General features: G+C 49.5%; 1 protein-coding gene across 1 annotated transcript in view; it reads right to left on the reverse strand.

Annotated features, from left to right (window-relative positions):
* The window catches only part of MTR (5-methyltetrahydrofolate-homocysteine methyltransferase), a gene marked incomplete at both ends in the record, with an annotated part of 66436 nt that extends 41412 nt beyond the window's left edge, over positions 1–25024 (reverse strand). Inside the window, 13 exons of the mRNA XM_080716919.1 lie at positions 1875–1987; positions 5144–5223; positions 7120–7187; positions 7849–7910; positions 8914–9014; positions 9720–9814; positions 10731–10790; positions 13469–13575; positions 15156–15248; positions 16843–16912; positions 18411–18500; positions 20751–20962; positions 24991–25024. Coding sequence (XP_080573045.1) covers positions 1875–1987; positions 5144–5223; positions 7120–7187; positions 7849–7910; positions 8914–9014; positions 9720–9814; positions 10731–10790; positions 13469–13575; positions 15156–15248; positions 16843–16912; positions 18411–18500; positions 20751–20962; positions 24991–25024 — 1185 coding nt within the window. The remainder of the gene's footprint in view (positions 1–1874; positions 1988–5143; positions 5224–7119; positions 7188–7848; positions 7911–8913; positions 9015–9719; positions 9815–10730; positions 10791–13468; positions 13576–15155; positions 15249–16842; positions 16913–18410; positions 18501–20750; positions 20963–24990) is intronic.
* Between the last annotated feature and the right edge of the window lie 304 nt (positions 25025–25328).

The following is a 25328-nucleotide window of genomic DNA, read 5'->3' on the forward strand; positions in this document are numbered from 1 at the left end:
TAAAAAATTAAAAGAAGTGTTAATGACAACCTCTGTTCTGGTAGAACTTATTTCTGCTTGGCGTTACCTGACCCGGGCACTGCTGTGCATTGCAGGTCAAATGCCAAGCCCCCTTAGATACCCAGGAGAGCGCTGTAAGCTGTGGACTTGAACTGGAAGCCAACCCAGAGGGAAATCCTGCCGCCAACTCGACTCCCAGCAGACAGCCTGAAGGAAGCAGAGGACAGGAGGTCCGCAGCAGAGGGCCAAGACGTGGCCCACCCACGTTATCAGAATCACAGAATAAGTGCTGGGCCGCCTGGCCCTCCCTCCCAAACAAGCCAGGAGAGGAAGCTGCTCACAGACTCGCCAGCCATGAGGGGAGCCAGGACCGAGGTGCTCTTGGGCCAGTGCTCTTCCACAAGACCAGAGCCCAGAAGGTCACTGCGTCCTGGAACGCCAGGCTCTAAAGGAGACGCATCCCCACTGCCTCTCAGGCCACCTCCTTCAGCCTCCACTGCAGGGCAGGGATCTGATCTCCCCGGAGCCTCCATCCCCACACTGTCCTCCATGGGGCTGGGATGTGAAGTGTGTGGACACAATGGGCTGATAAACGGCGTGCACCACCCCTTGTGCCAGCTTGCTTCTTCCTCAAGGGCTCTCTCCCCTCCTCAGGGTCCAATCTATCAAATCCAAGAGCTGGAAGGGCTGCCACAGTGGGCAGAGGGTCATGACGTGAGCGGGACCCCCAGCAGCTGCAGCACATGCATGAGGACAAGGGCCGTCTGCACTTAGGAAGGGGCAAGCCAGAGCCGCGGCCCGGCGGGACCAAGCCTTGGGGCTCGTCAGGTGACCCCCAGGTGGGATGGGGAGCTCTGGGTGCACACAAGTGCAGGGGACAAGACGACGGCCTCAGGAGTCTGGGCTTTATTCTACATGCCCACCGCTGCCCTGGAGGACTTCTGAGCTGGGGAAAACCACGAGGAAGCATATGGCCACAGTGAACAGAAACAAAGAGAAGGAAGGGGCCACAGGCACCGGAAGGGGCACCATAGGAGGAGGGTGCAACCGGGGGCGGGGGCAAGAAGTAGTCGTTAGCAGGTCCTTAAGGGGCAAGTGATGGCTCATGTCTGTGACAAAGAACTGCATCTGCTCTGGGGCTGGTTTCTGAAAGGCTTGCTTCTTAGAGTGAGAAAAGTTGAGCAACACTAGCCATCTCTGAAATTCTGAGGAATGAAATTCTCCCACTTTTAACTTCATACGTGAAGAAGGGCAAGAAAATCTAACCGGAGATCTTAGGCGGGCTCTCTGAAGATTACATTATGATCAAGCTTAAAACACCACGGCTAGCCGGGCACCAGGCCTGCGCAATCTCAGCACTTGGGAAACAGGAAAACTGAAGGTTTGTGGCCAGCCTCAGCAACTCAGCAAGTCTCTCAGCAACTAAGCGAGACTCCGTTTCCAAATCAAACATACAACAGGGCTGGGGTACAGCCCGGAGGTAGACTGCCTCTGCATAACTCACCCATCAACTTCCCAAGGAACGACCTCTACCTTCTGTCTCCGTCTACAGCAAAATGGGTCAGTAACACCCAATAGCCCACGAGCGACGCGTTAAGGAATTAGATTTCCTTGTCTTTCCCTTTCTCTAGGACTTGTGGGTGGCAAAAATGAAGCGCAGTCTCCAATATTTAGACTTGCTTCACGGTAAGAGGAATGGCCAGGCCGTGGATGGCGCCCACCCCGCCCCTCCTGGTGCCCCAGGGCCGCACTTCACGACCTCCCGCTCCCCGCAGCTCTGCGGGCGGCACTGCCGAGGGCAGCACACCACTTGCTGACACGCCGTCTACGTGGGGCCAGGGCAGAAGCCTCCGGGGCCGCCTGACGATGCTCACTTCATAGTTTCCTGCCATGATGAGTTTAGCAAACTTCCTCGATCCTGCCACGTTACAGCGCTCGCCAATGTTGACAAAGTTGGTGTACGGTCCAATCCTGAAGGGCTCTAGACCTGAGGAGGAGAAGCATTTGAGAAGTTCCTGAAAGTATACATGAATGACAGGAGACACACACAAATGTCTTCAGTAAGAAAGCTGTTATGCCAAAGCCCCTGGAGCAGGCGGACAAGAGACCGATGAGGAAAGGGGTCACAGCCTTCTCCTTCAGGCTTCCCAGATGCGACAAAGGCTGCTTTAGCTGCTACATTTACAACCGGCACTCTCGAAGAAGAAATATCTCAGATTTAAACGCAAAGTATCCTTAATGGGCTTGAACCACTCCATCTCTGGAAAAGAAGAGTTATCTTCATATCCCTATTCAGCCAAGGAAAGTTAGAATGAAAGCATTATTACAGCCAGGCACGGGGGCTTACGACGCCCAGCTACTCTGGAGGCTGAGCCAGGAGGGTTACAAACGCAAACCCAGTCTGAGCAATTTAGGAAAACCCTATCTCAAAATAAAACTTAGAGGGCCGGGAAAGCCAAGCACAGTGGTACATGCCTAAAATTCGAGTACTTGGGAGGCTGAGCTAGAAGGATCACAGGATGGAAGCCAGCTTCAGCAACTCAGCAAGACCCTACTTCAAAAAAATAAAAATAAAAAAGGCTAGTGGTATAGCTCAGAGGTAGAATGCCCCTGGGTTCAATCTCTAGAATCAATAAAAGGGGCGAGGGGGCCACAGATGTACTCCAGAGGTACAGCACTCCGAGTTCAATCCTTAGTATCACAAAAAAAGTTATTCCATAGCTGCCTGCTTTCCTGCTGGATGGAAGGAGCTCTCTTATTACAGTGTGTGCGGAACGGTACTTTGCCTCTTTGATCCAGAGGCCAAGAACCCATAAGCAGCAGGACTGACCCAGGTTGTTAGAAGAAGCCAGGCAGCGGTCAGGGAGAAGACTGGCCGTGGCAGTTCCGCACTAACGGACTGACCGGGGCAAGCGGCCGGCTTCTGGTCCTGCTTCCACACCTGCCAACGGCAGGCAGGTGGTGACATCTCCCCGCCACAGGCCGATGCGGGGTGATGGTCAGATGATGCGTGTGGACACACTGCACAGAGCCACAACAGCACAGCGTGGCTGTGGGAAAGACCGGGAACAGCTCTGCTCCGCCCCTCCTGTCTGGAGTATTGGGAGGCAGTCTCACTGGATGGCTGGCGGCAGGCTCTGGGGACAGGTGAGTCCGACTCACTGACCCGCCTGAACAACCTGAGGTAGATACCCACATGCCTGAGCTCACAGGACAGGCAGGCCAAGCACCTGCCCCACACTGTTGGAAAAATAAGCCTGAGTGACGGTGATGGCTATGAAATCAGCGCCATCCTGGGCAAAAGAAAACAGCATTCAAGTCCTTCCTGAAGCACTGGTGAGGAAGAAGCAGGTCTGGGCCACGTGATGAGCTGGGTCATAATAAAGCCATTCTAGGCCAGCCATCCACTTAGCACACAATCACTTTTGCACATGTGACTCCCCTTCCTATTGGTAAGGACCCTGGGGCCCCAGGCCGGTCCCAGGCTCCCCTGGTCCTTAGGCCGACAAAGGTTCGCAGGACCAGCAGACTCCGAAGCTAGCGGTTAAGTGCCTGGGGGTTCTTGTGTGACCTTCCGGCCAGCGGTTCACGCCGTATGAACGCAAAGTAATACAAAAACGGCATTCCCCTCAGGTTTGCGATTTACAAAAGATTTTAAAAAGCATGCTTGATGTCATTTTTAAAAAAAAAGCCGAACATGATGGTGCACGCTTGTAATCCCAGCATCTGGGAGGCTGAGCCAGGAGGATCGCGGTTCGCAGACAGCCTCAGCTACTTAGCGAGGCCCTTTGCAACTCAGTGAGACCGGGTTTCAAAAAAAAAAAAAAAAAAAAGTTGGGCTGGGGTATAGCTCAGAGGTACAATGCCCCTGGGTTCTATCCCCAGACTGCAGAAAAAGAAAAAAACCAATTTAAAGAGGATCACATGCCTATGATCTCAGCCTTGGGAGGCTGGGACAGGAGGGTCACAAGTTCAAGGTCAGCCTCGGCAACTTACAGAGACTCAGCATCTTGGTGAAATCCTGTTTCAAAACAAAAGGGGGAGGTGTGGTTTGGTGGTAGGATGCCCCTGGGTTCAATCTCTAATACCACCTCCCCAGAAAAAAATCTATTTGAAAGTGACTGATGATTAAGAAATTGTGCATGAAATTCAAATTGGAAAAGAGTATCCTTCCTACAAATAAATTCTAAACACATCTCATGTATATGTGGCCTGGTTCTGACTCTGGCAAGGTTGGGTGCTTGTACTGAGTGCCTGGGATGAAGGCCTTTCCCCGCCACGCCCCACTCTGACAATGCCCATTTCTACTCTCGTCCTCTGTCTTCTGGTGCAAGAGAAGAGAGGGCTGGCCCACAGAGCCACAGAGCAAGGCAAAAATACTAACTTTAAATGTTTTTATAACACTGGCAGAAGATCCATCTTGCTAATGTTCCTTATTTGAATATTAAAACACATTTTAAATAAGAAGGCTGCCTGCCTCATCCGATTTTGGGAACCAAACAAAATTAACACACAATTCTTTTTGGTGGTACTGGGGTTCCTGGAAACCCTCTACCTCCGGGCTACACTCCCAGACACCTATCTTTATATTTTTATTTGGAAACAGGGTCTCTTAAGCCAGTGTGGCTGGCTTCAAACCTGCGCGATCCTCCTGTCTCCGCCTCCCAAGCGCGGGGATTACAAGCGTGCCCACCGCGCCCGGCCAACAACTCTTTTGTAAAGTCCCAAACACATGGCCAAGGCAAGTTTACAAAATTACTGTTTGGGAAGCACAAGAAACTTCCCAGGAAGAAGCTGCTGCATCACCAAACACTGGCATCAATCAGATGACTACAATTATTAGTCTGTGGTCCAGAGCATGTTTTCAAACACTGCACTATAGAGACAAGACCAGAGGAGAGCCCTCGCCGTGAGCAAGGGCGCCACCTGGACTCACCTGAAGCTGAGGCCTTCCCGCCCCAGCCCGAGGAGAACAAAGCGTCTGTCACTAGCACTCACTTGAGTTAACAGAAATAAGTACTCTTCTTTGACCCAGCACACAAGTTGCTGGTTAAGGTAACTCTAGATTTTGCGTAGAATAAACATACTGAATACAGCCCACACACGGCTCCTAACCTCACGATCAGCATCCTTCGTGGCTTACCAGACAGCAACATATGTCCTTCAAAAACAGCAGCGGGTGGAACTCTAGGCTTACAGCTCTTCACGGCTTCAGCAATTTCCCTGAGTCAAAAGAGAAAACACTGCATCCATTAATTCAGAGTAAAATTAATTAATTTCCAGCTACGAAATTAAGTCTGGATTCACTAACTACGCGCGTAATTACATAACTACTTCCAAACGCGCAGCAGTGATTATATCTTGGCTTTCTCAGTATGCACAAAACCAACCTCCAGGCCAGCTCGAACGCCCGCCCAGGCGGCCTCACACTCACACTAGGCTGCGCCGTTCCTGCTGTGAGACGCGGACCTGAAGGTGCTCGACAGTCTGCGCAAGCACAGAATCGCCCCCCAGCCCAGATGGCTGTCACGCCCTCAATCCCACACGCTGCACGCACCCTTGCTGTCTGTTCGACAGCTTCACCCCAAAAGACATCAGCTTTGAGGAGCAGCAGACTGGAGCAGGCAGGCTGGAAGTACAGGAGCCGATCCCATGGCTCTGCTCGCCGCAGCACGCACACAAAGCAAAGGCGAGGGCGCAAGGCAATCCGCTGGAAACATTTCAAAGTAACTACTCCTCGAAGTTGGTCCTAGTTATTCTCTAACCTTAGCAATTTAATGAAGGTCTTTGATTAATTAGAAAAATCATGACTCCACTAAGTTTCTCAGGACCAGTAGGAACCGCTCACTCTCCCCCACCCTAAGGAGTATGTGGATGTCTAAGAAAAATAATCTATGACCCAAAGATGGGTTATATTTAGCTACTGCTAGTCCTCAGATGTGATATAAAAGATATAAATTCTGATATAAAAGATATTTTTAAAACTGGGCTTGATTCAGTGCAGTGGAAGAGAACATGTTTAGCTTGCAGGATCCGATCGCCAGCACACACACACACACACACACACACACACACACACACACACACACACACACAATTACTTATTAAGAGCTTATCAACCAGATGTGGTGGCATGCTCCAGCAGCCTAAGTACTTGAGAGGCTGAAACAGACTTTTAAGTCCAAGAAAGACCAGCACCAGGGAACTGTTTCAAAATAAAGAGAAAGGGGAGGCCAGGGGAGGGTCGCAGCTCAAAGGTAGAATGCTCCAGGGTTCAATCCCTACCACCAAAAAAAAAAAAAAAGGTTTAAAGTCAATGAAAGCGGTGAGCTCCCAGGCAACGGAGTAGAAGCAGCACAGGGTCCACACGAAAACATTCCCAACAGTGGAGGGGCCCAAAGGATGCCCCTCAGCGCTCGGGGGTAAAGATGTACAGTCCCGAGCAGGTTCTCCTGCGCTCATCTCCAGTCTGCTGTGAGCCACAAAGCTGCACGGGGCGGGGGCCGCTGCCTGCTCCGCCGCCCCCTCGCGCATGCGCTCTCCTCACTGCCGCCGCCTCCGGAAGAGCCTCGTGGAGGAGCCGGTGGCCCAGGCGTGCCTCTCGAGCGTCCACGCAGTGTTTAAGCGTAGACTATCATGATTTGCTTTACAATATTCCAGAGGACAAATCTGAGGGATAGGTAACCTAAGAGCGGCAAAACTGAAAATTCTGCAACGTATTTGAGAGGCACATGAGGGCTCATTTTACAATCTCTCTACTATCTTCTGGATTTCTCACAATAGGAAGGCATATTTGTTTGGCCAGGATTGCTACAAATGTGCCCGACCGGGTAGCTTAAGCAACATCAACCAGTCTCCTCAGGGTCGGACAGACAGGCTCCAGGATGAAGGTTCTCTCAGGGCTGGCTTATTCCAAAGCCTTTCCCAGGGCTGGCCGATGGCCATCTCGGACGCGTGCACCAGCCACGCCGGTGTATAGATGGACCGACTCAGTGCACCTTAACTGTCTCCTTAAAGGTCCTATCTCCAAATACAGTCAAGTTCTGAACTACCAGGGAGAGGACTTCAATATACAAGTTTTGGATATACAAATTCAGCTGGTAAACAGGAGAATACTACCTGATATGATCTGGTGTTGAACCACAGCATCCACCAACTATATTGACCAAGCCGTCCATTGCGAAGTCCTGCATTTAGGAAAGTTCCAGGGAGTTCATTTGAATTTTAAACTCACTAAAAAGACATAAAAGACTTTACTTCCTGTATTTCCTGAACGACTAAGATTATACTAAAAAGAAAGCTAAACATATTTATTGAACTCCAGATATAAAAATTTTACAAGTCCTAGATATGAAGATCACAGTTCAGATACTATGAAATAAATTCTTTGTAGTACTTAAAATGCAGTGGGCAATTTATTCGCCGGTCTGTGTTACGCCCTTGGGTTCACATTGATAGGACTGTCGTGGGAGGTACAGTCTCGTGACTCAGACGGCAGGTGCATGGGAAGAGGCGGCGGCTGCTGGAGGTCAAAGGGTACCCAGGAGCACATCTACTCCATCCAGCAGCGTGAGGGGCGTAAGTGGATAAAGACATTAGTTGGGAGGATTGCAGTGGAGGCAGCATCTCAGAGGAGAGCCACATCTCAATTAGTTGGACATGGACCTCATTAGGAATTTCCCAGCAGCCACCAGTGCCGATCCACAGGACCGCCCTTCCCGATGCCTCCAGATGCCTTGCTTCGTTATAAAGACTGAGATTTCTTTAAGGGAAGATTCTGTTTCTCAATATCTCTATCTAAAACCCTCTCTCTCTCTTAAAACCCGAGCGGAAGAGAACGAACCTGACCTTTAGGTGCGTGGCCATCATGGAAGGTGTCTCATCGTAGTCCCCAAAAGTGTTGGGGAGACCTGCAGACGGACAGTCAACTGAATTAAAAACAGCCTTTACAAGAAGCTGTAAAGTTCTGTACTGCGAACTAAATGGTGGTTATTTGCGATAGAAAATAATAGGTAACATTCATATAGGAAACAGAATACAATTCCCCATGCCCCTCCCCCCAAAAGTCACAGGAAAAAAAACATCCCCCTTTTTCTTTTCCATTTGAAAGCTTCGAGGAAATATGGGACAGCCCCCCCCCAATCCCTTCCCACTACAGAAATTCATTCCTGTTTCCAAGCCACGTGAGGAGGGAGAGGAGGGCTCACATCCTTTGGACTAGGAGCACCTGACACGCAACTTCAAACAAAAACAACCAGTCTTTCAGAAGGATTCTCCCTGTAACCAGAGTTCCCAATTTTACTTACTCCTCCCTCCCAGCCACCTTTCTCCTGGTGGGAGGTAGATGCACTGTGCATTTTTAAGCATATATATTTGGAAAAGGAAAGATGGAAAATTATTTATAGCCCTAAGTAGCGGAGCAGCGCTCAGTAACATTCCCTGGGAAATCTAGTTAACCCAGAATGGATTGCCAGCATGTACCTGGATGGTCTGAGAATGACCTGCAAACGCCTTTGGAATTTTGACACACAGGTGAGCTGTATGTCCTAGCCTTCAGAGAGGAGAGCAGGGACCACACACGGGAATCTTCAGCTGCTCGTCCACTGCCCCAGGGAAACGGGAGAGGGCTCCCCTCCTCCTCCGTAGCCAGCCCACGGCGAGCCCGTCACCGCAGGCCCTGGCAGGCCACGGGGCACACTCAGCCCCTGCAGTTGTGTAATATGCTGAAGTTTCAGGCTGAGCCACACCGTTCCTTCAGGTCCGAAGGGAAACACTGGCTGACACCCAAATACTCATTTGAAAAATAAATCCCTGTGAGGGTCAGTTCTACACCAAGAGCTACGAAAAATATCTCTTCTACTCAACACCTGTCCCCATGTACCACGCCTGTGTTGGGGTAACAGAAACACACACCTGCGTTGGGGTAACAGAGGACATAAGCCGTGGTACACTTCCCGATGGTTTCAATAAAAGGCCGCATTTCGGCTGCGCCCAGAGCACAATTTAATCCGATGCTGGAAAAACAGAAGATATTAGAGGCATCATCCTTCATTCCAGACAGTTACACAAAAATTATGATAGATATGTAACTGTATCTGTAGAATTCCCCAATCAGAAAAAACTCCCAGAAGTGATAAGCAAATATACCAAGGCTGCAAAATAGAAGATAAACATACCAGAGCCACTGTTTAACAATATACCAGCAATGAGCAACTAAAATTTGAAATAACCCAAAAAACATTGACATCAGCAAGAAAACAAAACACCTGGGTATGCATCTAATAAAATATGAATGAGAACTAAGAGGAAAACTATAAAACTTTAATGAGAGAAATAAAGACCTAAATAAATGGAAAGCTATTACATGTTTATGAAAAGGAAGACTTAATGTTGTTAATCAGAGAGGCACTGCGTAAAATACACAAAGCACTACCCCAGATTGAAAGTGACTGGTAACAGCTGGAAGGTGTAACCCAGCCAATCTTAAGCAACAACAAACAGACACCTGGCAGCCCTGAGGTTAGGGGCTCTCCTGGGCCTCAGTGACGCGTCCTGACAGCGTCTTCTGAAGCCCTTGAGGAAAGGTCTGAAGTGAGAAGAGGCGACGCAGTGTGGCCTGGAAGTGGTCCAGACCACGTGAACACCACCCCACCCCGACAATCTGCAGCCATCAGGAAAGCCCTCCCAAAGCAGCAGGGAATGGCGGAGGGAGAACTCACCAGAGCGGGTCTGCGTGAGACACGCTAATGACAAACGCCTCTCCTGTCTGTCCAGAAAGAGTCCGCCCACTTTTATCAACAATTGTCCCTGAAATCTGAAGTACAGAGTAAACAAGGTCATTGAGACAGACCCGGGTAGAGACTGGTCACAACGGCAAAATCAAATCAAACAGCTGACAGTGTGTGTGTGTGTGTGTGTGTGTGTGTGTGTGTGTGTGTTACTGGGGATTGAACCTGGCACATTCTACCTCTCAGCTATAACCCCAGTCCGTCTCACTTTTCTTTTAAACATGGTCTTTCTAAGTTGTCAAGGGTCTAAGTTGCTGGAGCTGACCTTGAACCTACAATCCTCCTGTCTCAGCCTCTGGAGTACCGGGGTTGCAGGCACACGTGTGCCACTACCCCGGGCTGTTCTTCATTCTTTTACAAAAAAGAACTGCGGAACCCAAAGGCAGCACTTTTCCCAAGTGTCTGAGCTACATGCAAGTGACATAGAAAAACAAAACAGGGAACGTGGCCGAGGCCAGAGCCATGTCGCGCACAGGACAAGCACTCGCACAGCCAGGCCCAGCGATCTCAGGTCATCCTGGCCTCCTGCCGCTGAGCACCCGACACCTAACACCTTGTTCTGATTCTGTTCTACTCTCACCAAGCAATCTCAGGACTCTTGCGGCCTAGCTGATGAATTGGCGTCTGGCGTCTTCAGTGCTGGGGACTTGGCTATCAGCCCTCGTGTTTATAAAACTGGGTCAGTTAGCTTTGGCTTCATGCGGGGGCTTCTGAACAGCCTGCCTCTAGTGACCACCTGCATATTTTCCTTGCGTTTCTAGAGGTGCGTCTGCTCCTGGCCTGGAAACGGCAGGAGGAGGGAGGTGAGCAGAGGAAGTGAAAGGAGGTGAGTTCTAAAAGCCCGACATCAGTCATTCCACCACGCTGGGGCGTGGGGGAGCATACATTCAAAGTGGCAAGCACTATTAAAAGATAAACGTCATCACACATTTCAGAACTTACAAAGATGGGCCGAGGAGCATAATTCTCTTCAAAAAGTTTCTGGAGTGCAAACAAGGCTGCCTGTCAAAGAAAAAAGGAAGACATCTTTACTCAAGAGAATGTGTCCAAGCCAGACCAAGGGATCTGAAAACACCCTTTCCTAGGCTTCCTCAGTAAGGAACACGCAGAGTTCTCTGGAGGGGGAGTGGGGGCAGCATCTGGCCTGTAATACCCAAGCGGCGCTCCCGCTGCAGCGAGCCCCACCTACCCAACATGCTCACGGGGGAGTCGGGTGGCTCGGCCAGGCGGCGGGCACCTGCCCAGCCCACGGGAGGCCTGGCGACATCCAGCACCTCTCCAAAAGCAAAGTGCTGAGCTCGCCTGTGGAAGTATTTCTTTTCAGAGGAATAGCTGAAGAGCTCTATTTTTTTTCATCCCTTAATCAAAATCAAAAATAAAAATCCCCTGCCCTCTCATTTTTATGTATGTGGTAGATACAGTAACTGAGCGGGTCACTGGGAAAAAAACAGTGAGCCTGGACTGGACTGTAAAACTATAAACCCCATTTACTCTGTGCCGTTGGCCTATGTTTTTAGTTCTAGAAAATGGATCTCTTTATTGGCTGATTATATTTACTAATTCAAAGATGTGCATGCTTGTACAATTTTCTAAAATCAGAACACGCCAGGCATGATGGTGCATGCTTGTAATCCCTGCGCTTGGGAGTCTGAGACAGGAGGATCACACAGGTTCGAGGCCAGCCTCAGCTACTTAGTGAGGCTTTCAGCAACTTAGTGAGACCCTGTTTCCAAATAATATATAAAAAAGGTCTGGGAGTATAGCCCGGAGGTAGAAAGCCTCTGGGTTCTACCCCCAGTACCACCAAAAAATAAATAAAAAAATAAAATCAGAACACAACCTATAGTTAATCTGTAGTACCTTCCCTATGAAAATGGGTTTTTTTATGAAAAGTAAATCAACAATGTCCAACTTCCTAAAAACCCTATGGAAAACAAACTCAAAGGACAGTCAGAAAAAAGGCGGGGTTAATGAAAAGGGGCTGAGCCCCCCCCCCCCCCGCCTTCCAGTGCTCAGACATTTTCTTCTTAATGCTACTGGAAATTGAACCACAGACATGCTACCTTCGAGCCACATGCCCAGCCCTTTCATCTTTTGTTTGGAAATGGGGTATGCTTAATAGATGGTGTTAAGGAAACCAGATAACCTAGACCAGAAAAAAGCTCTCCCCTACTTGCCACTCCAAAATAAATTCTAGAAGCATCATGCAGAAAATCTCTCTAACAAAAGACTGTATACCACACTTAACACTTAAGACCTTTCCCTGTGTGTGCACTAGGGACTGGACCCAGGGCCTCACAGCGTTGCTTCTCCCGTCAACAATGCTGGGACTCCTCCCTAGAGGCCGTCGGAGCCTCATTTCACAGAGGGTGCTTCTTTGTTAACTGCTCTTGTGTTTTAAAATGTTTATCTGAATTTCTTTTCAGTCATTTGTTTATCTGAAATTCACAAAACAATTTCTCAAAATACATATATACAAGCGGTGCCTGGTGGCGCACGCTTGTAATCCCCGCGCTTGGGAGGCGGAGACAGGAGGATAACGCAGGTTCGAAGCCAGCCTCACTGGCTTAAGAGACCCTGTTTCCAAATAAAAATATAAAAAAATGGGTCTGGGAATGTAGTCCAGAGGTAGAAGGGCTTCCAGGAACCCCAATACCATCAAAAAAAAAAAAAAAAATACACACACACACACACACACACACACACGAGAACACAATAAAAAGGCTGTGTTAAGAGTGAGGCTGAGGAGCCGGGCGTGGTGGCGCACACTTGTAATCCCAGCATTCGGGAGGCTGAGACAGGAGGATCCTGGTTTGAGGACAGCCTCAGCTGCTTAGTGAGGCTCTTTGCAACTCCATGAGACCCTGTTTCAAAATAAAGAATAGAAATATAGGGCTGGTGGTGTAGCTCAAAGGTAGAATGCCCCTGGGTTCCATCTCCAGTACCGCCAAAAAAAAAAAAAAAACCAACACACAGCCCTGGATTCAACCCCAGCTCTGCAGAAAAGTGAGGTAAGGCGGTTGCTACAGTCTAGATCCTCAAGGTCCCCCGAGGCCCCGGGATGAAGGCCTGGTCCCAGGGTGGCATGCCTGGGAGACGGTGGAGCCTCTCGGAGTCAGAGCCTCGAAGCCGGGGCCTCCCCAGCCGTCCTTAAGACACTGGGGTGCATGCAAGATGGACGGTGGGGTTCCAGCGCCTTCCTCTTCGTCTTGCTTCCACGGCTCCACCATAAACCCCACCATGCCACTGGCACGCCCACCAGAGGCGCAAGCCGACAAGTCCCCCCAATCTTGGACTGGAACCTCCAAAACCATGAGCCAAAACCATAAGCTAATTATCTCAGGAATTTGATTAAAGTGTGGAAAGTGATTCCCACGGTGTTCATCTAGCTGTTGGCTGGGAGAGGCTTCTGACATACAAATATTTTAGCAAATGATTTTATTTCCAGTTGATTAAAAGTTTGATACAATTATAAAGTACTAGATCATTTTTTCTCCTTCCCTTGGAATAAGGAGTGCCCCGTCCCTTTAAGTATATTCTCCCTATCTCAGAATAATGAGTGTCCCTCTAAGTATAGCTTCCTGCCCCCCTCAAAAAAACTCTGTAAACTGTCTCCCTACGTTGGGGGATTCTTCCCAGTCCCCATGCCAGCCTTACTCCTTTTTTCCCCCATAACTCACCTTGGCATTGGCAGTATCAAAAATAGTTTCAACGAGTAAGATGTCGACCCCACCGTCCAGCAGTCCTCTGGCCTGTTCCTGGTATGCTTCCACGAGCTCATCAAATGCTGGAATATAAACCACACCCAGCCGGTCAGTCACGGGGAGCCTGAGGCCAGGGCAAGGGGAGCCCAGGACTGGCACCCGCGGACCGCTGCGGGCCTACAATGCCCCGTAAGGAACCACGCGAAGAATACGGCGGCGACGGGAGGTCAAGCAAGCCAACTGAACGCGGCTGCTCCTGGACACTGGCCGCGCGACCCCCCCCTCCGCAAGTGCGAGCTGGGAGCAGGAAGATGTGTCGACCTGCTGAACCAGGTACTTCATAAATCCTCTCCACAGATCAGTGTACCCAACCATCAATGCGAGAAACGTGATGTGGGTGCAGGCCGGGCTGCCTCAGGCCGCACCCTCGGGTAAAAGGCTGCAGACTTCACTGCTGCCCTTGCCCCAAACCTGCCAGAGAAAAGACCTCTCAGACGGGCAACTGCCGTCCCGGCCAAAGGTGCCCCGTCACTCCCAGGTAGGATCTTTGCTGCACATGTCTGGGAGTGTCTATTTCCAGAGAGGTCATTCCTCCCCCCATTTTATCTCCTGAGCTAAAAAGGAAAAATGATCAGGGCTTCCACAGAGAAGCCCAGCAGTAAGTCGATACTTGCTGTGTAAGGACACCTGACGCCACACAGCAGAGGACAAGCAGAGGCCAGCTTCCCGCTAGAAACAGAAAAAACAGGACCATCGGCCACGTACAGGCCCTGCAAGAGGGCTCCCGGTGGAAAAGCGCGGTGTCGGGACGTGCAAAGTCCTACAACCAATAACTTACGGGCTACACTTACTCAAGCTGTCATCTACACAAAATCTCCAGTAACACCCTTAGTAGTATATTCAGCTCTGAAATTTTAATTTTATTGTGTGTGTGTGTGTGTGTGTGTGTGTGTGTGAGAGAGAGAGAGAGAGAGAGAGAGAGAGAGAGAGAGAGAGAGAGAGAGAGAATATACATGTGCATGCGTGCATGTGTATATTACTAGAGACTGAAATCGGGAGCATCCTACCTCTAAGCTATACTCCCAAGCTTTTTCTTCTTCTGAAAAGGTCTCACTAAGTTGCTGAGGGCCTGGCTGAGTTACTGAGGCTGTTCTTAAACCCACAATCCTCCTGTCTCAGCCTCCCAAGTACTGAGATTACAAGCACGTGCGATTACCACATCCAGCTGGTTTCTATAAAATTAATACTTAGAAATTGATCCAAGTTCCTGTATTTGGGGTCAAATCTCAGTAAGTGTGTTTATATTATGTATAAAGCCAGTATGTTTATTTAGATTGGACTGCTTTCTGATAAATGGGAGTACTCTGGGCTATTTAAAATAGACCGAAAGCTGGTCCCTAAACATGGTCTACTTCTTATTCTAAAGCTCTATGGTGACTGGTTTTCCTTCCACAGATGGACATATCACCAGGAACATCTGCAAGCAAGCTCAAATATTAGGAGCAGCACCTATTTATGGCATATGTCAGACACTATGATAAGCCCTTTCCACAGATAAAGTCACAATATCCCTGAGGCAGATCCTGTTACTGGCCCCACTGGCAGAAGCAGACACGGACGCACTAAGGCCCCGCCCAGGTCCACGAGGAGACGCGATACTCACTGACGTTCCTATAATCAGGTCTTTCCACAGAGGGCGACACAGACAGCGTCTTATTAGTTGGACCCAGCGCTCCTGCCACAAACCTCTTGATTCCTTGGGGAAAAGAGAGGCACATGTAAAAACGTCCAAACAGCTCAAGCTTCCTGTTGTGAATCGACAGGGTAGACTAGCACAGCTATAATCCTTTTCCCACAGCTCTAAAATCCAAAATGCTCTCAATTGTTTTTCTTAATTAACTGCACAATAAAACCAGCCTTCTACTGAAGAAGAGAGTATTTGTAGTATTTATGCCACTGAATGTGAAATCTGCTAATATATATATATTTGGTTATGGGGACTGCCTCAGTTTCCCCTGCAGAAATCATGTAATGTATGGGATATATAAATAGTATCACCAAGCCAATCCAAAAACTCTTAAATTCTCACACGACTGACCTCAAAGTGCTTCTGTAAGTAGTCTATCACCACAACTATACGTGGACAAACTGCGTCTCGCCATTCTTAAGTAACCCCAATGGTCCTGAACTTAACTGGAAGTGCTCTCTAGTATTGGACTGTAGGTAAGTAATAAGTCAGAACTAACAGTGCTAAGTCGGAAGCTCCGGTATGCAGCAGACTGAGTGTTCTTTTAGATCTCTTTAAACACCTTGCCTCCGGGCGGGAGTGGAGATGCTTCTAAAACGGCGTAGGAAGTTACGTTCACGTGCCTGTCACAACAGGGTGATTTCCGCCACGCGATCACCTGGGCTCTCTGCCTTACCCCGAGCTGGAGGACTACCGGCTTGAGAGCCCAGCCTGGGAGCAGTTCACAGCCCCGTCACATTTCATCTTCCCCAAAGCCGAGCAACAGCGTCGGCAGGAGAAAAGCGTCCTCCCCCGCCGCCCGCCGTGGCGGGTTCAACACCTTCCGACCTGCGTCTGCGTGGCGCAGTGGTCTACGCATTCCCATGGATCCAAACGTCACTGCCCAGAACAGCTCCTATAAGCTGACTTGCTCGTCATCAGTAGGCTGCGGCTGACGTCCGCCCCGCTTTGCGTGACATCTTTCCTACCGGCAGGAGCTTCACAGCTCCAAGCCCTAAGGGCTCCGGTAGTTCTTCTGTTCCTTCCTCCTCCAAAGGCTCTCACCGGCTGGTGCCCACGTGCTCGATGGCAGCCACGAGGTCGGCTACTTCAGAGCCACTGTTCAAGCCCAACAAGACCGAATCTAACGCCCGCTCTTCTGTGCGCTGCGCAGACCTCCGAGGTCATCGGTGGTACAGAGGGGAAATGCTCAAAAGGCACCTCCGCCTCACTAAGCCCGTCTCAGGGAGGAGGGCAGCTGAGGAAGGATGAAATCCAGTACCCTAACGATAACCGAGATAACCAAACCAGCCCGCTGTCACTGACAACCTGGCGGGATGCTCCCAAAGAGAAGCATCACTTTCAGGGGCCTAGCTACAAAGGCAGGCGCTCGGCAGCAGGTGAAAGTAACCCTGAGCCCAAGGCCCACCGTGCACTGCATCAGAGAGGCGCCGACTGCTTCATTACGAAACTGGGGAGAAATAACCTTCAAACAAGTGAAATTCGGGAAGCTGCAGGTGCTCGTACGTCGAAGGCCTCGGGAGGAAACCTGCAGGAAGGACTGCACGTTCTAGCCGAGATCAAAGGAGCCACGTGCGGCCGCAGGAGCGAGAGTGGCCCTTACCTGTCTGGAGAGTGACCTCCTCCGCGGCTCTCCTGGCCACGCCCGCGGAGCTCTTGTTCATCCGGTAGGCCTAGCACATTAACGCAAGCGTTAGTTTATCCTGCTTCTCCTCCACAAGCTAAGTAAGAATCTACGGCCGCCCGCTACCCGGCTGTATTCAGTAAAGAGCCGCAGAGGGACTTCATCGGAGATGTGGGAGAAGACCTGATGCCCTAGCCCTGAAAGGCAGCAGGAACAGCTAGCAACCTTGGGGAGGTGCTCAGGACTTCTTCCAAACCACAAGCCAGCGGGTAAAGGGGCAACCTCTGGACATCTGGCATGTCACAGCATAAGCTGGTGTGGTTAAAAGATGCTGAAGGTTGCCGGGCGTGGTGGCGCACGCTTGTAATCCCAGCACTTGGGAGGCTGAGACAGGAGGTTCGCACAGGTTCGAAGCCAGCCTCAGCTACTTAGTGAGGTCCTGTTTCTAATAAAATATAAAATAGGTCTAGGAGTATAGCCCGGAGGTAGAAAGCCCCCGGGTTCCACCCCCAGTGCCACCAAAAAAATAAAATAAAAAGATGCTGAAGGTAAGAAAACTATAAGCCAGGCGCAGTGGCGCACGCTTGTAATCTAAGCATTTGGGAGGCTGAGACCAGAGGATCGTGGTTTGCGGGCAGCGTCAGCTACTTAGTGAGGCCCTCTGCAACTCAGTGAGACCCAGTTTCAAAATAAAGAATAAAAAAATAGGCCAGGGGGTGTAGCACACAGATCAAATGTCTCTGGGTTCTATCCCCAGAGCCGCAAAATAAATAAATAAATAAATAAATAAATAAATAAATAATAAATAAATAAATAAATAAAAAATATAGCAAAGGGGAAAACCCAGGCTTCCGAGGAGGACCGGGTTCTAGGGTCGCTGGCTGGCTGGCAGTTCCCACGGCAACCTCCCCTGGCCTCTATTTCCTTCACTGTACAATGGTTGGAATGAGTGCTACCTGATTTTTTTTTTTTTTGGTAGATTAACCTCTTGAGATGTGATAAAGGGCCATGAACACTCTTACCAGGAATCAGTATGCGCACACACAAAGTGTGGCATACTGTGTCTGTTCACAAGCCCGGCCTTGTGCCCGGCCAGAGGTCCTAAAAGTGCGATCTTCGCGATCCGCTCCAATCCTAAGATCTTACGGGCCTACTTAAGAACCCAGGATATCCTTAATAGGTCTGGTCCACCGTGGCTCACGGGCAAATCTAGTCCCCACCTATTCTTGTAAATAAAGTTTTACTGGGACCAAGTCTTGACCATTTATATTTCATCGACCCGTGCACAGAGCAATGATTATGCCTCATTGAAAGCCACTGCACAATAAATACCATTTGTCCTTCATTATTACTTGTTCATAAAAGCAGCTGGTTGGAAGTGAACGGGCTGCAGTGTAGGCAGAGGAGGTGCGAGCCATTTCCCCGTCTCACACCAACAAGACCAGGACATCAGCTCGATTCTGCGGCTTTAGGTGATTTTGTTACCAGCAATGGCCAGTGTGGCACGTGCTCAGAAGTCTGCTGGGGAACAGGAAGAAAGTTCTTACCAAGTGCTCAAGGCCATAGTCAGCCTGGGCAATGCTAGTGCTGCTGAACGTATTTGTTTCAATGATATCTGCTCCAGCCAGCAAGTATTCCTGCAACGAGAGGTAATAGTTTCAATTTTTAGGATTGGAGGGTCCCTGTCCCCCAACAATGTGCATGTCCTCCCACCGCCATCTCCGCCAAACACCTTCTGACCACTGACCAAGAGCAGGCAGTGCGCTGAAGGCTAGAGGAGTAAGAAGGTATGAGGAGCCCATGGAGAGAAATGTGGATTAATAATCAAGCACCAAACTTAAGCGGAGACAAAGTTAACACACTGAGGCTATGTAAAGACAACCAAATTCCTTAAACCCCGAGTCTCCGTGTCCTCATCTCAAACAGCATTCTGACCGTCTTCCACATGCCGCGTGGCTGCGGTAACTCAAGGGAACGCTTCGGGTGTCTGGCACGCTGAGCACCTAACGCCGTTCTGCTTCCCGGCCTCCTCCCTGGTCCAGCACCACCTGATCCCCACCGAGAACCACACCATCTCCGACATCGGTGCACACCTCCTGGCCCTCTGCCGCAGCCCTGCGCTCCTGCGGGAACCTGGAGGACTCTGGGTCCCACTGTCCTCCCTGTATGAAACTCATCCCCTGGTTTCACTGTCTGGACATCATCTCAACCTCACACTGACTGGCGCTCTGGAACCCCTCAACCTCCCTGAGTTTCTAAGAGTGGGTAAGCCAGATCCTTCCTAAGGGGATGAATGACGTTTGCAGAAAAGACAACAAATGATGAACACAGCTGTAATAGCAAGTCACAAACACCCTAAGGACCATCAAATAAATATCAACGGGGAGCTCAATCAATTATATGCTGATTTTATTACATGCTATGTGACAGCTAAAAAAATTTTATCTACATATTCTGACATATCAAATCTTCTAAAGTAGTGCTGAGTAGAAGAAACAGTACGTAAAGCATTATTGAATGATACATAAATCATTAAATTTAAAGCATTAATGATAATCATTAAATTTAAAACGTACATGTATACCCAAAACGTTTCCTACACACACACACACACACACACACACACACACACACTCATACTATATAATTGCCTAGCAAAAGGATGTGGAAAGACAGACCAACAAATCAATGCTATCTCTAGGAAGGAAAATGTCAATTTTGTTTTTATAAGAATGAATTAATGAATATTTAATTTTTCAAAAAACAACCAGAAAAGCTGGGCGTGGTGGCGCACACTTGTAATCCCCACGCTTCGGAGGCTGAGACAGGAGGATCGCATGGGTTCGAAGCCAGCCTCAGCTACTTAGTGAGGCTCTCAGCAACTTAGTGAGACCGTTTCCAAATAAAATGTAAAAAAGGTCTGGGAGTATAGCCCGGAGGTAGAAAGCCTCTGGGTTCCACCCCCAGTACCACCAAAAAATAACAGAAAAATCTAAAACTACCTTAATGCCTAAAGATAAGGAAACTAGTTAAATAGACAGAAAAGAGATTATTAAGAAGATAAACAAAAAAATATTCAGGATATTTAATGCTAATGATAAGTAAAAACTGTAAATTAGCTGGGCATGGTGGTGCACGCTTGTAATCCCCGTGCTTGGGAGGCAGAGACGGGAGGATCTCATAGGTTTGAAGCCAGCCGTGCTGGCTTAAGAGACCCTGTTTCCAAAAATAAAACACAAAGTATAAAATAGGTCTGGGAGTGTAGCATGAAGGTAGAAGGGCTTCCAGGAACCCCAGTACCACCAAAAAAAAAAAAAAAAACTAAATTATAAGACAGTATAAAGCAACATAATACAACTTAATTTTTAAAAACTTAAATAGAAAAGCGAGACCACAGTATAAACTAGAACATGTGAATGGTCGCTGTGTCTTGGGGCTTGACTAAAGGCCAGGGCCGACTTCAGGTTCAGAGAGGGCTGCTTCTCCCCGCGTCCTCCTGCCGTGGAATGGATGGGCAAGCTGCCGAGGCCTCCCTTATGAGCATGCCTCGTAACACCCTCAGGCTGGGCATGAGGGCTTAACACCAACCAGGGGCACCACACCCAGATCACAGCAGTGCCCTTATAAGACGACAGACTGCACTCTCTCCGCTGTCCACCACACAAGGACATCCGCCCGTGCCCGTGAGGAGGGCTCTCAGCAGACACCAGCTCTGTGGGCTCTGCAGTCCCCGCCAGAACTCAGACATAGCATTGCTGTGCAAGCCACGCAGTCTCACCTGTCAGAGCACCCCAAATCCGCTGAGACGCCTCCTGATATTTCTTAATATGAAAAGGCAGTGCCTCAAGGTGGGCTACGCAACACCCCTAGCTTCCCCCAGAGTTTACCTTATGGATCTGGTAAATGACTTCGGGCTGAGTTATACTTAAGATGTCATTGTTGCCCTTCAGCGGCTTGGCGTGGTCTTTGAACTCTTGGCCTTGGAAGCTTTCTTCACTCAGCCTGTAGCGCTGGATCATGGTCCCCATCCCCCCATCGAGGATCATGATCCTGCTCCGCAGAACGGCTTCGAGCTCACCCTGCAGCGTTTGCTTTGTGCCTCCTTGAAAGAAAGCAAAGAATGACTAAGAAATGACAGGTAAAAAAGATAACGTGATATTTAGAGTTTTTTTATAATTCACGTGAAGGGGTAAGTGGAGTTCCTAGAAGATGCACGCATACCTCTACAGCATTAGAAGGATGTTTGCTGCTGTTTTTACTGAACTTGCAGCTGAGAGAAAACACTTCCTGACAAAGGACTAAGATCTGGAGACCCAACAGCAGTACCCCAAGTAATGAAGGAAATCGCTTCTCAGGAGATAGGAAGGGAAGGCACGGCTGCATGAGGTGGTCTCCTAGGAAGACCAGCGGGAATCAGAGTGGTGCAGTCACTTCTAGTTACAATCAAAGCAAGTTCGCATGTGGCTCTAATTTGGACATCCCCGTGGGAAAGTCCTATCAGGCACCAAGCACCCCCAGTTGGCGTGATTAAGCCAAAAGTGGCAGGTGAGAAAAGCCAAGAAGTCTGGGCTTCCGTCTCAGCCCCACTAAGGGGGTATGTGGTTGGGAAGGCGTCTCTAATTTTAGCAAAATCGGGAGCCACCAGCCCTGCCTTCGTCATCAGAACTGTGATAATAATGAGACTGTACGGGACCTCTCAAGTCACAGGAGTCACGGAATGAGACAGATGTGCTTGATACACAGGAACACCTGGAAGATGTTAGCTATTCCCACGACGGTCTAAATGTCACAGAGTTGGGATTGAAGCTCTCAAGACCGTGTTCCTGACGCTACAAAGTTCAGTAAGCTGAATAAAAACAGACATGGTGTATAAAGCCTCAAGCACTGCGCCCTGTTTGTGCTGGGGCAGGAATGGCATCCTTGCAGGTTTGGAAATGGCCATCAACCTGACAGAGAAGGCAATTACGTGGCAATCACGTCAAGGGAAACCTGAGACGAGAGGCGCCCACAATCTTTATGCCATGCCCAAGCGAGGCCTTTCTTTTTAATCAAGGTAGCTGTAATCCACCCCGAAATGAGATCATATAAACCTAAGCTGGTGGCTGAATCATAAGACAGGTGGAAGCCCAGGGTGCAACGGCCGCAGATAAGTCATGCAGATGAAAAATCACTTTTAAAAGGCAACCGAACTTTCTAAAAAAAAGAAAATGTCATCTTTCCCACAGAGAAATCTCCTTTGGCATCAGCAAAATGGTCAGTATCAGTCATTATCTTACTATTCACAAGTCCTTTTTTCTTTTCTTGTACACAGAGCAAGTGCTCTGTGTAGTAAATCTGTACTACTGTACAGATTTACTGTAGTAAATCTGTAGTAAATGTGTACTACTCATGTGTAGTAAATCTGACCTCAAAGAGCACCCCCACCCCACCTTTCCTATAATCTCTATTTTTCTATGGGACCCCCTACGGGGCTCCCAGGCTTTAAGATACACCATTTACCATCAAACAGCTGAGGCCCTTAAGGACCAACAAAGCTTCTACATTTGGCACAAGCTTATTTTCCTTTTAAGGGACAACGTAAGATTTCCCAGTTAGAGAAAATAAAAACTCTTCCTCCGGAGATGTGTTGGTGTTAATTGTTGACTGTCCTCATCCTTCAGCGTTCCCTCAGCGTTTCCAGTGGGAGGTTACTGTTCACTGGCTCCTGACTACCACTCTAACTCACCGGGTTCCAACTACCACCAGCACCGCATCTGTGTGAGGCCCCTTGACAATAATGCGCTCCCTTGGCACAGTGGGCACTCACTGAAATGCTGCTTTCACGAAGAACAAGTAAAAAATAAAAAGACAATCACTATCTACACCCAGTTCATCAGGACTAGAACGTTCTGTCCACTTTACTGCTGGCTGGTCAGGCCCTAAACAGAACACTTCCAAGTATCTTTCACCATCAATAGAAGAATACATAGTTTTGCGGTTCCCCCACTTAGGAGTTAGAACGCTGTCTCAGAAACACTTTTCTGTTTAGCGTGTGTATGTGATGCAGATGATGGCAGTGCGGAGGAGGCGGTCTCAAGAAATGTTCTTACTAGGGAGCCCACGAGATCACACGGGATTTCCCCAGTTGGAGTGGATCTAGCCAATACGCTTTGTGGAGTTTATCGCCCTACCATTACTTTTTTTTTTTTCCTTTGCTAATATTTGGATTCACAAGTGTTCCAAAAAATAAAAAATATAGGATTAATAGGCTACAGCACCGATCATCTGTTGAGGTGCTAAGTCAGGCAAGCGTCACCTTAAGAACTATTATAAAAAAAAAAAAAGACAAGATGAAGGGAAAAGCCAATAAACCCTCCCATGTTCCTAACTGCAGCTTCAGGAATCCAGCTCCTCTGGAGACAGTGACCTACCCAGGCAGGTCTGACTTACTTAGAACTCCCCTTCTCACTTCAGCAAATGAAGACACATGCTCATGTTCTGTACCAGAAGCAAAGGATCGCAGTGCTTTCTCAGCGGTTTCCAGCTCCCACCCAGTCACAGTGGTTCTACTTCTGCCCTACAAATAAACCACTTGCAAGGTTTTTGAGTCTGGCTTGTACTTATTTGCTACAAAGTCGTCTCTTTTTGCTTGTGTATTATTCCTTTTGTGAAGTAGTTCCCTTTTATTGTAGGATAAGAATGCCATCAAGCCAGGCGTGGTAGGCGTATTTGTAATCCCAGTACTTGAGGGAGGCTGAGACAAGAGGATTCCAAATTCCAGGAAAGCCTCAGCAAGCAGTGAGACTCATCAACAGAGCAAAATAAAAATAAAATTGGGCTGGGCGTGTAGCGTGGAGGTAGAACGCCCCTAGTTCAATCCCAGGACCACCAAAAAAAAAAAAAAAGATATCAGCTCAGTGGGTCACGTACCCTATCATTCACAGCACAGTATAACATGCATAATGTTTCATCCTAAGGATGAAAACTAGAAACCCTTAGAAGCTACGGTTGCAATCTCACAAGTACTTGCCAGCCCACCAGCCTCCTTCTCCAGGTGACTGTGGTAAGACATCACAGTCATTAAGCTCTAAGACCCAGCTCTGAGCTTCAGTAATTCCCAATTCATTAAATAGCTTTGAGGCAGGGACCGTGGCAGGGAGGAAGGGCGAAGCTTTAATTGGGGTAGTTAGGATTTCAGTTTGGAACCTGCTTATCAGCTTCAGGGACCAGGTGAAGCCTTGGAGGTGGCCCAGCCTGTAATCCCAGAGTTTGGGAAGTCGAGAAGGGAGCCAGGTTCAAGGCCATCCTGAGCAAATACCTGCAAGACCCTGCATCAAAATAAAAAATAAGCTGGGTGTCGTGGTGCACCCCTGTAATTCCAGCATTTGAGAGGTTGAGACAGGAGGATGGCGGTTCGACAACTGCCTCGGATATTTAGGACCCTGTTTCAAAACAATAAAAAAAAAAAAAGGACTGGGGGTGTGGCTCGGAGGTAGCGTGGCCCTGGGCTCCATCCCCAGTACCGCTAAAAAAATAAATAAACTAGCAGAGAGTGGTGGCGCACGCTAGTAATCCCCGCGCTTGGGAGGCGGAGACGGGAGGATCGCGCAGGTTCGAAGTCAGCCACACCGGCTTAAGAGACCCTGTCTCCAAATAGTATAAAATAGGTCTGGGAGTGTAGCCCGGAGGTACAAGGGTTTTCCAGGAACCCCAGTACCACCAAAAAAATTAACAAAATAGAACCGGGGGTGTGTCTAGGAAATAGGCCGCCCCAGGGTTCAATCCGTGTACTACACAAATAAAATCACAGCCCTCTGGGCTCCCGTGTCCGTCTCCCGGCCCCTGAACTTCCTCTGGCCGACCTCCTATACGTATTTACTGGCGAAGAACGTCACCCGTGCACAGCTCAGCTCCCTCGGGCCCTGCCGGAGCACGCAGCTCGGAGCTGCGAGCAGCTGCAGCGGGGACGACCGGCGCGTGTTTCCGGCGGCCGGAGGGCGTGCTCGGCGGGCTCCAGGGCGTCCCTGCCCGGGAGGAAAGAAACGCAGCCAGAACCGCAGCCCGCGGGGCCCCGGCCGCGTCCCCCGGCGGCGGCGGCGGGCTCCGGGGATCCCGGGCAACGCGAGCGGGTGGGGGCCGCGGCCTTACCGGGCGGCGGCAGGTCCTGCAGCGCGGGGCACATGTCGCCGAGCCTCCCCCGCCGGGGCGTCACTAGCCGGGCCGTCAAATCCGTCCACGACCGGGCGCCGCCTGAGGAGAGCGAGACGTGGCAGCCATAGCCCTTAAACGCCGAGCTCCGCGCCGCTACTTCTCCGCTAAGCCCAGCCTCCGCACGGAGGGCCCGCCCCCGTCCGCCTGTGATTGGGCCGCGCGCGGCGTTCGCGTGCTAGTGTCTGTCAGCTTTGACCAATCGTCTGAGGCTGCGCCCCGCGCGGCCCTATGGGAGGTGCAGGCTCTGGCCCCGCCCTCTAGGGGGCGGAGCTTCT

Source organism: Muscardinus avellanarius, assembly GCF_963383645.1.
Source record: "Muscardinus avellanarius genome assembly, chromosome: 20".
Lineage (NCBI taxonomy): Eukaryota > Metazoa > Chordata > Mammalia > Rodentia > Gliridae > Muscardinus > Muscardinus avellanarius.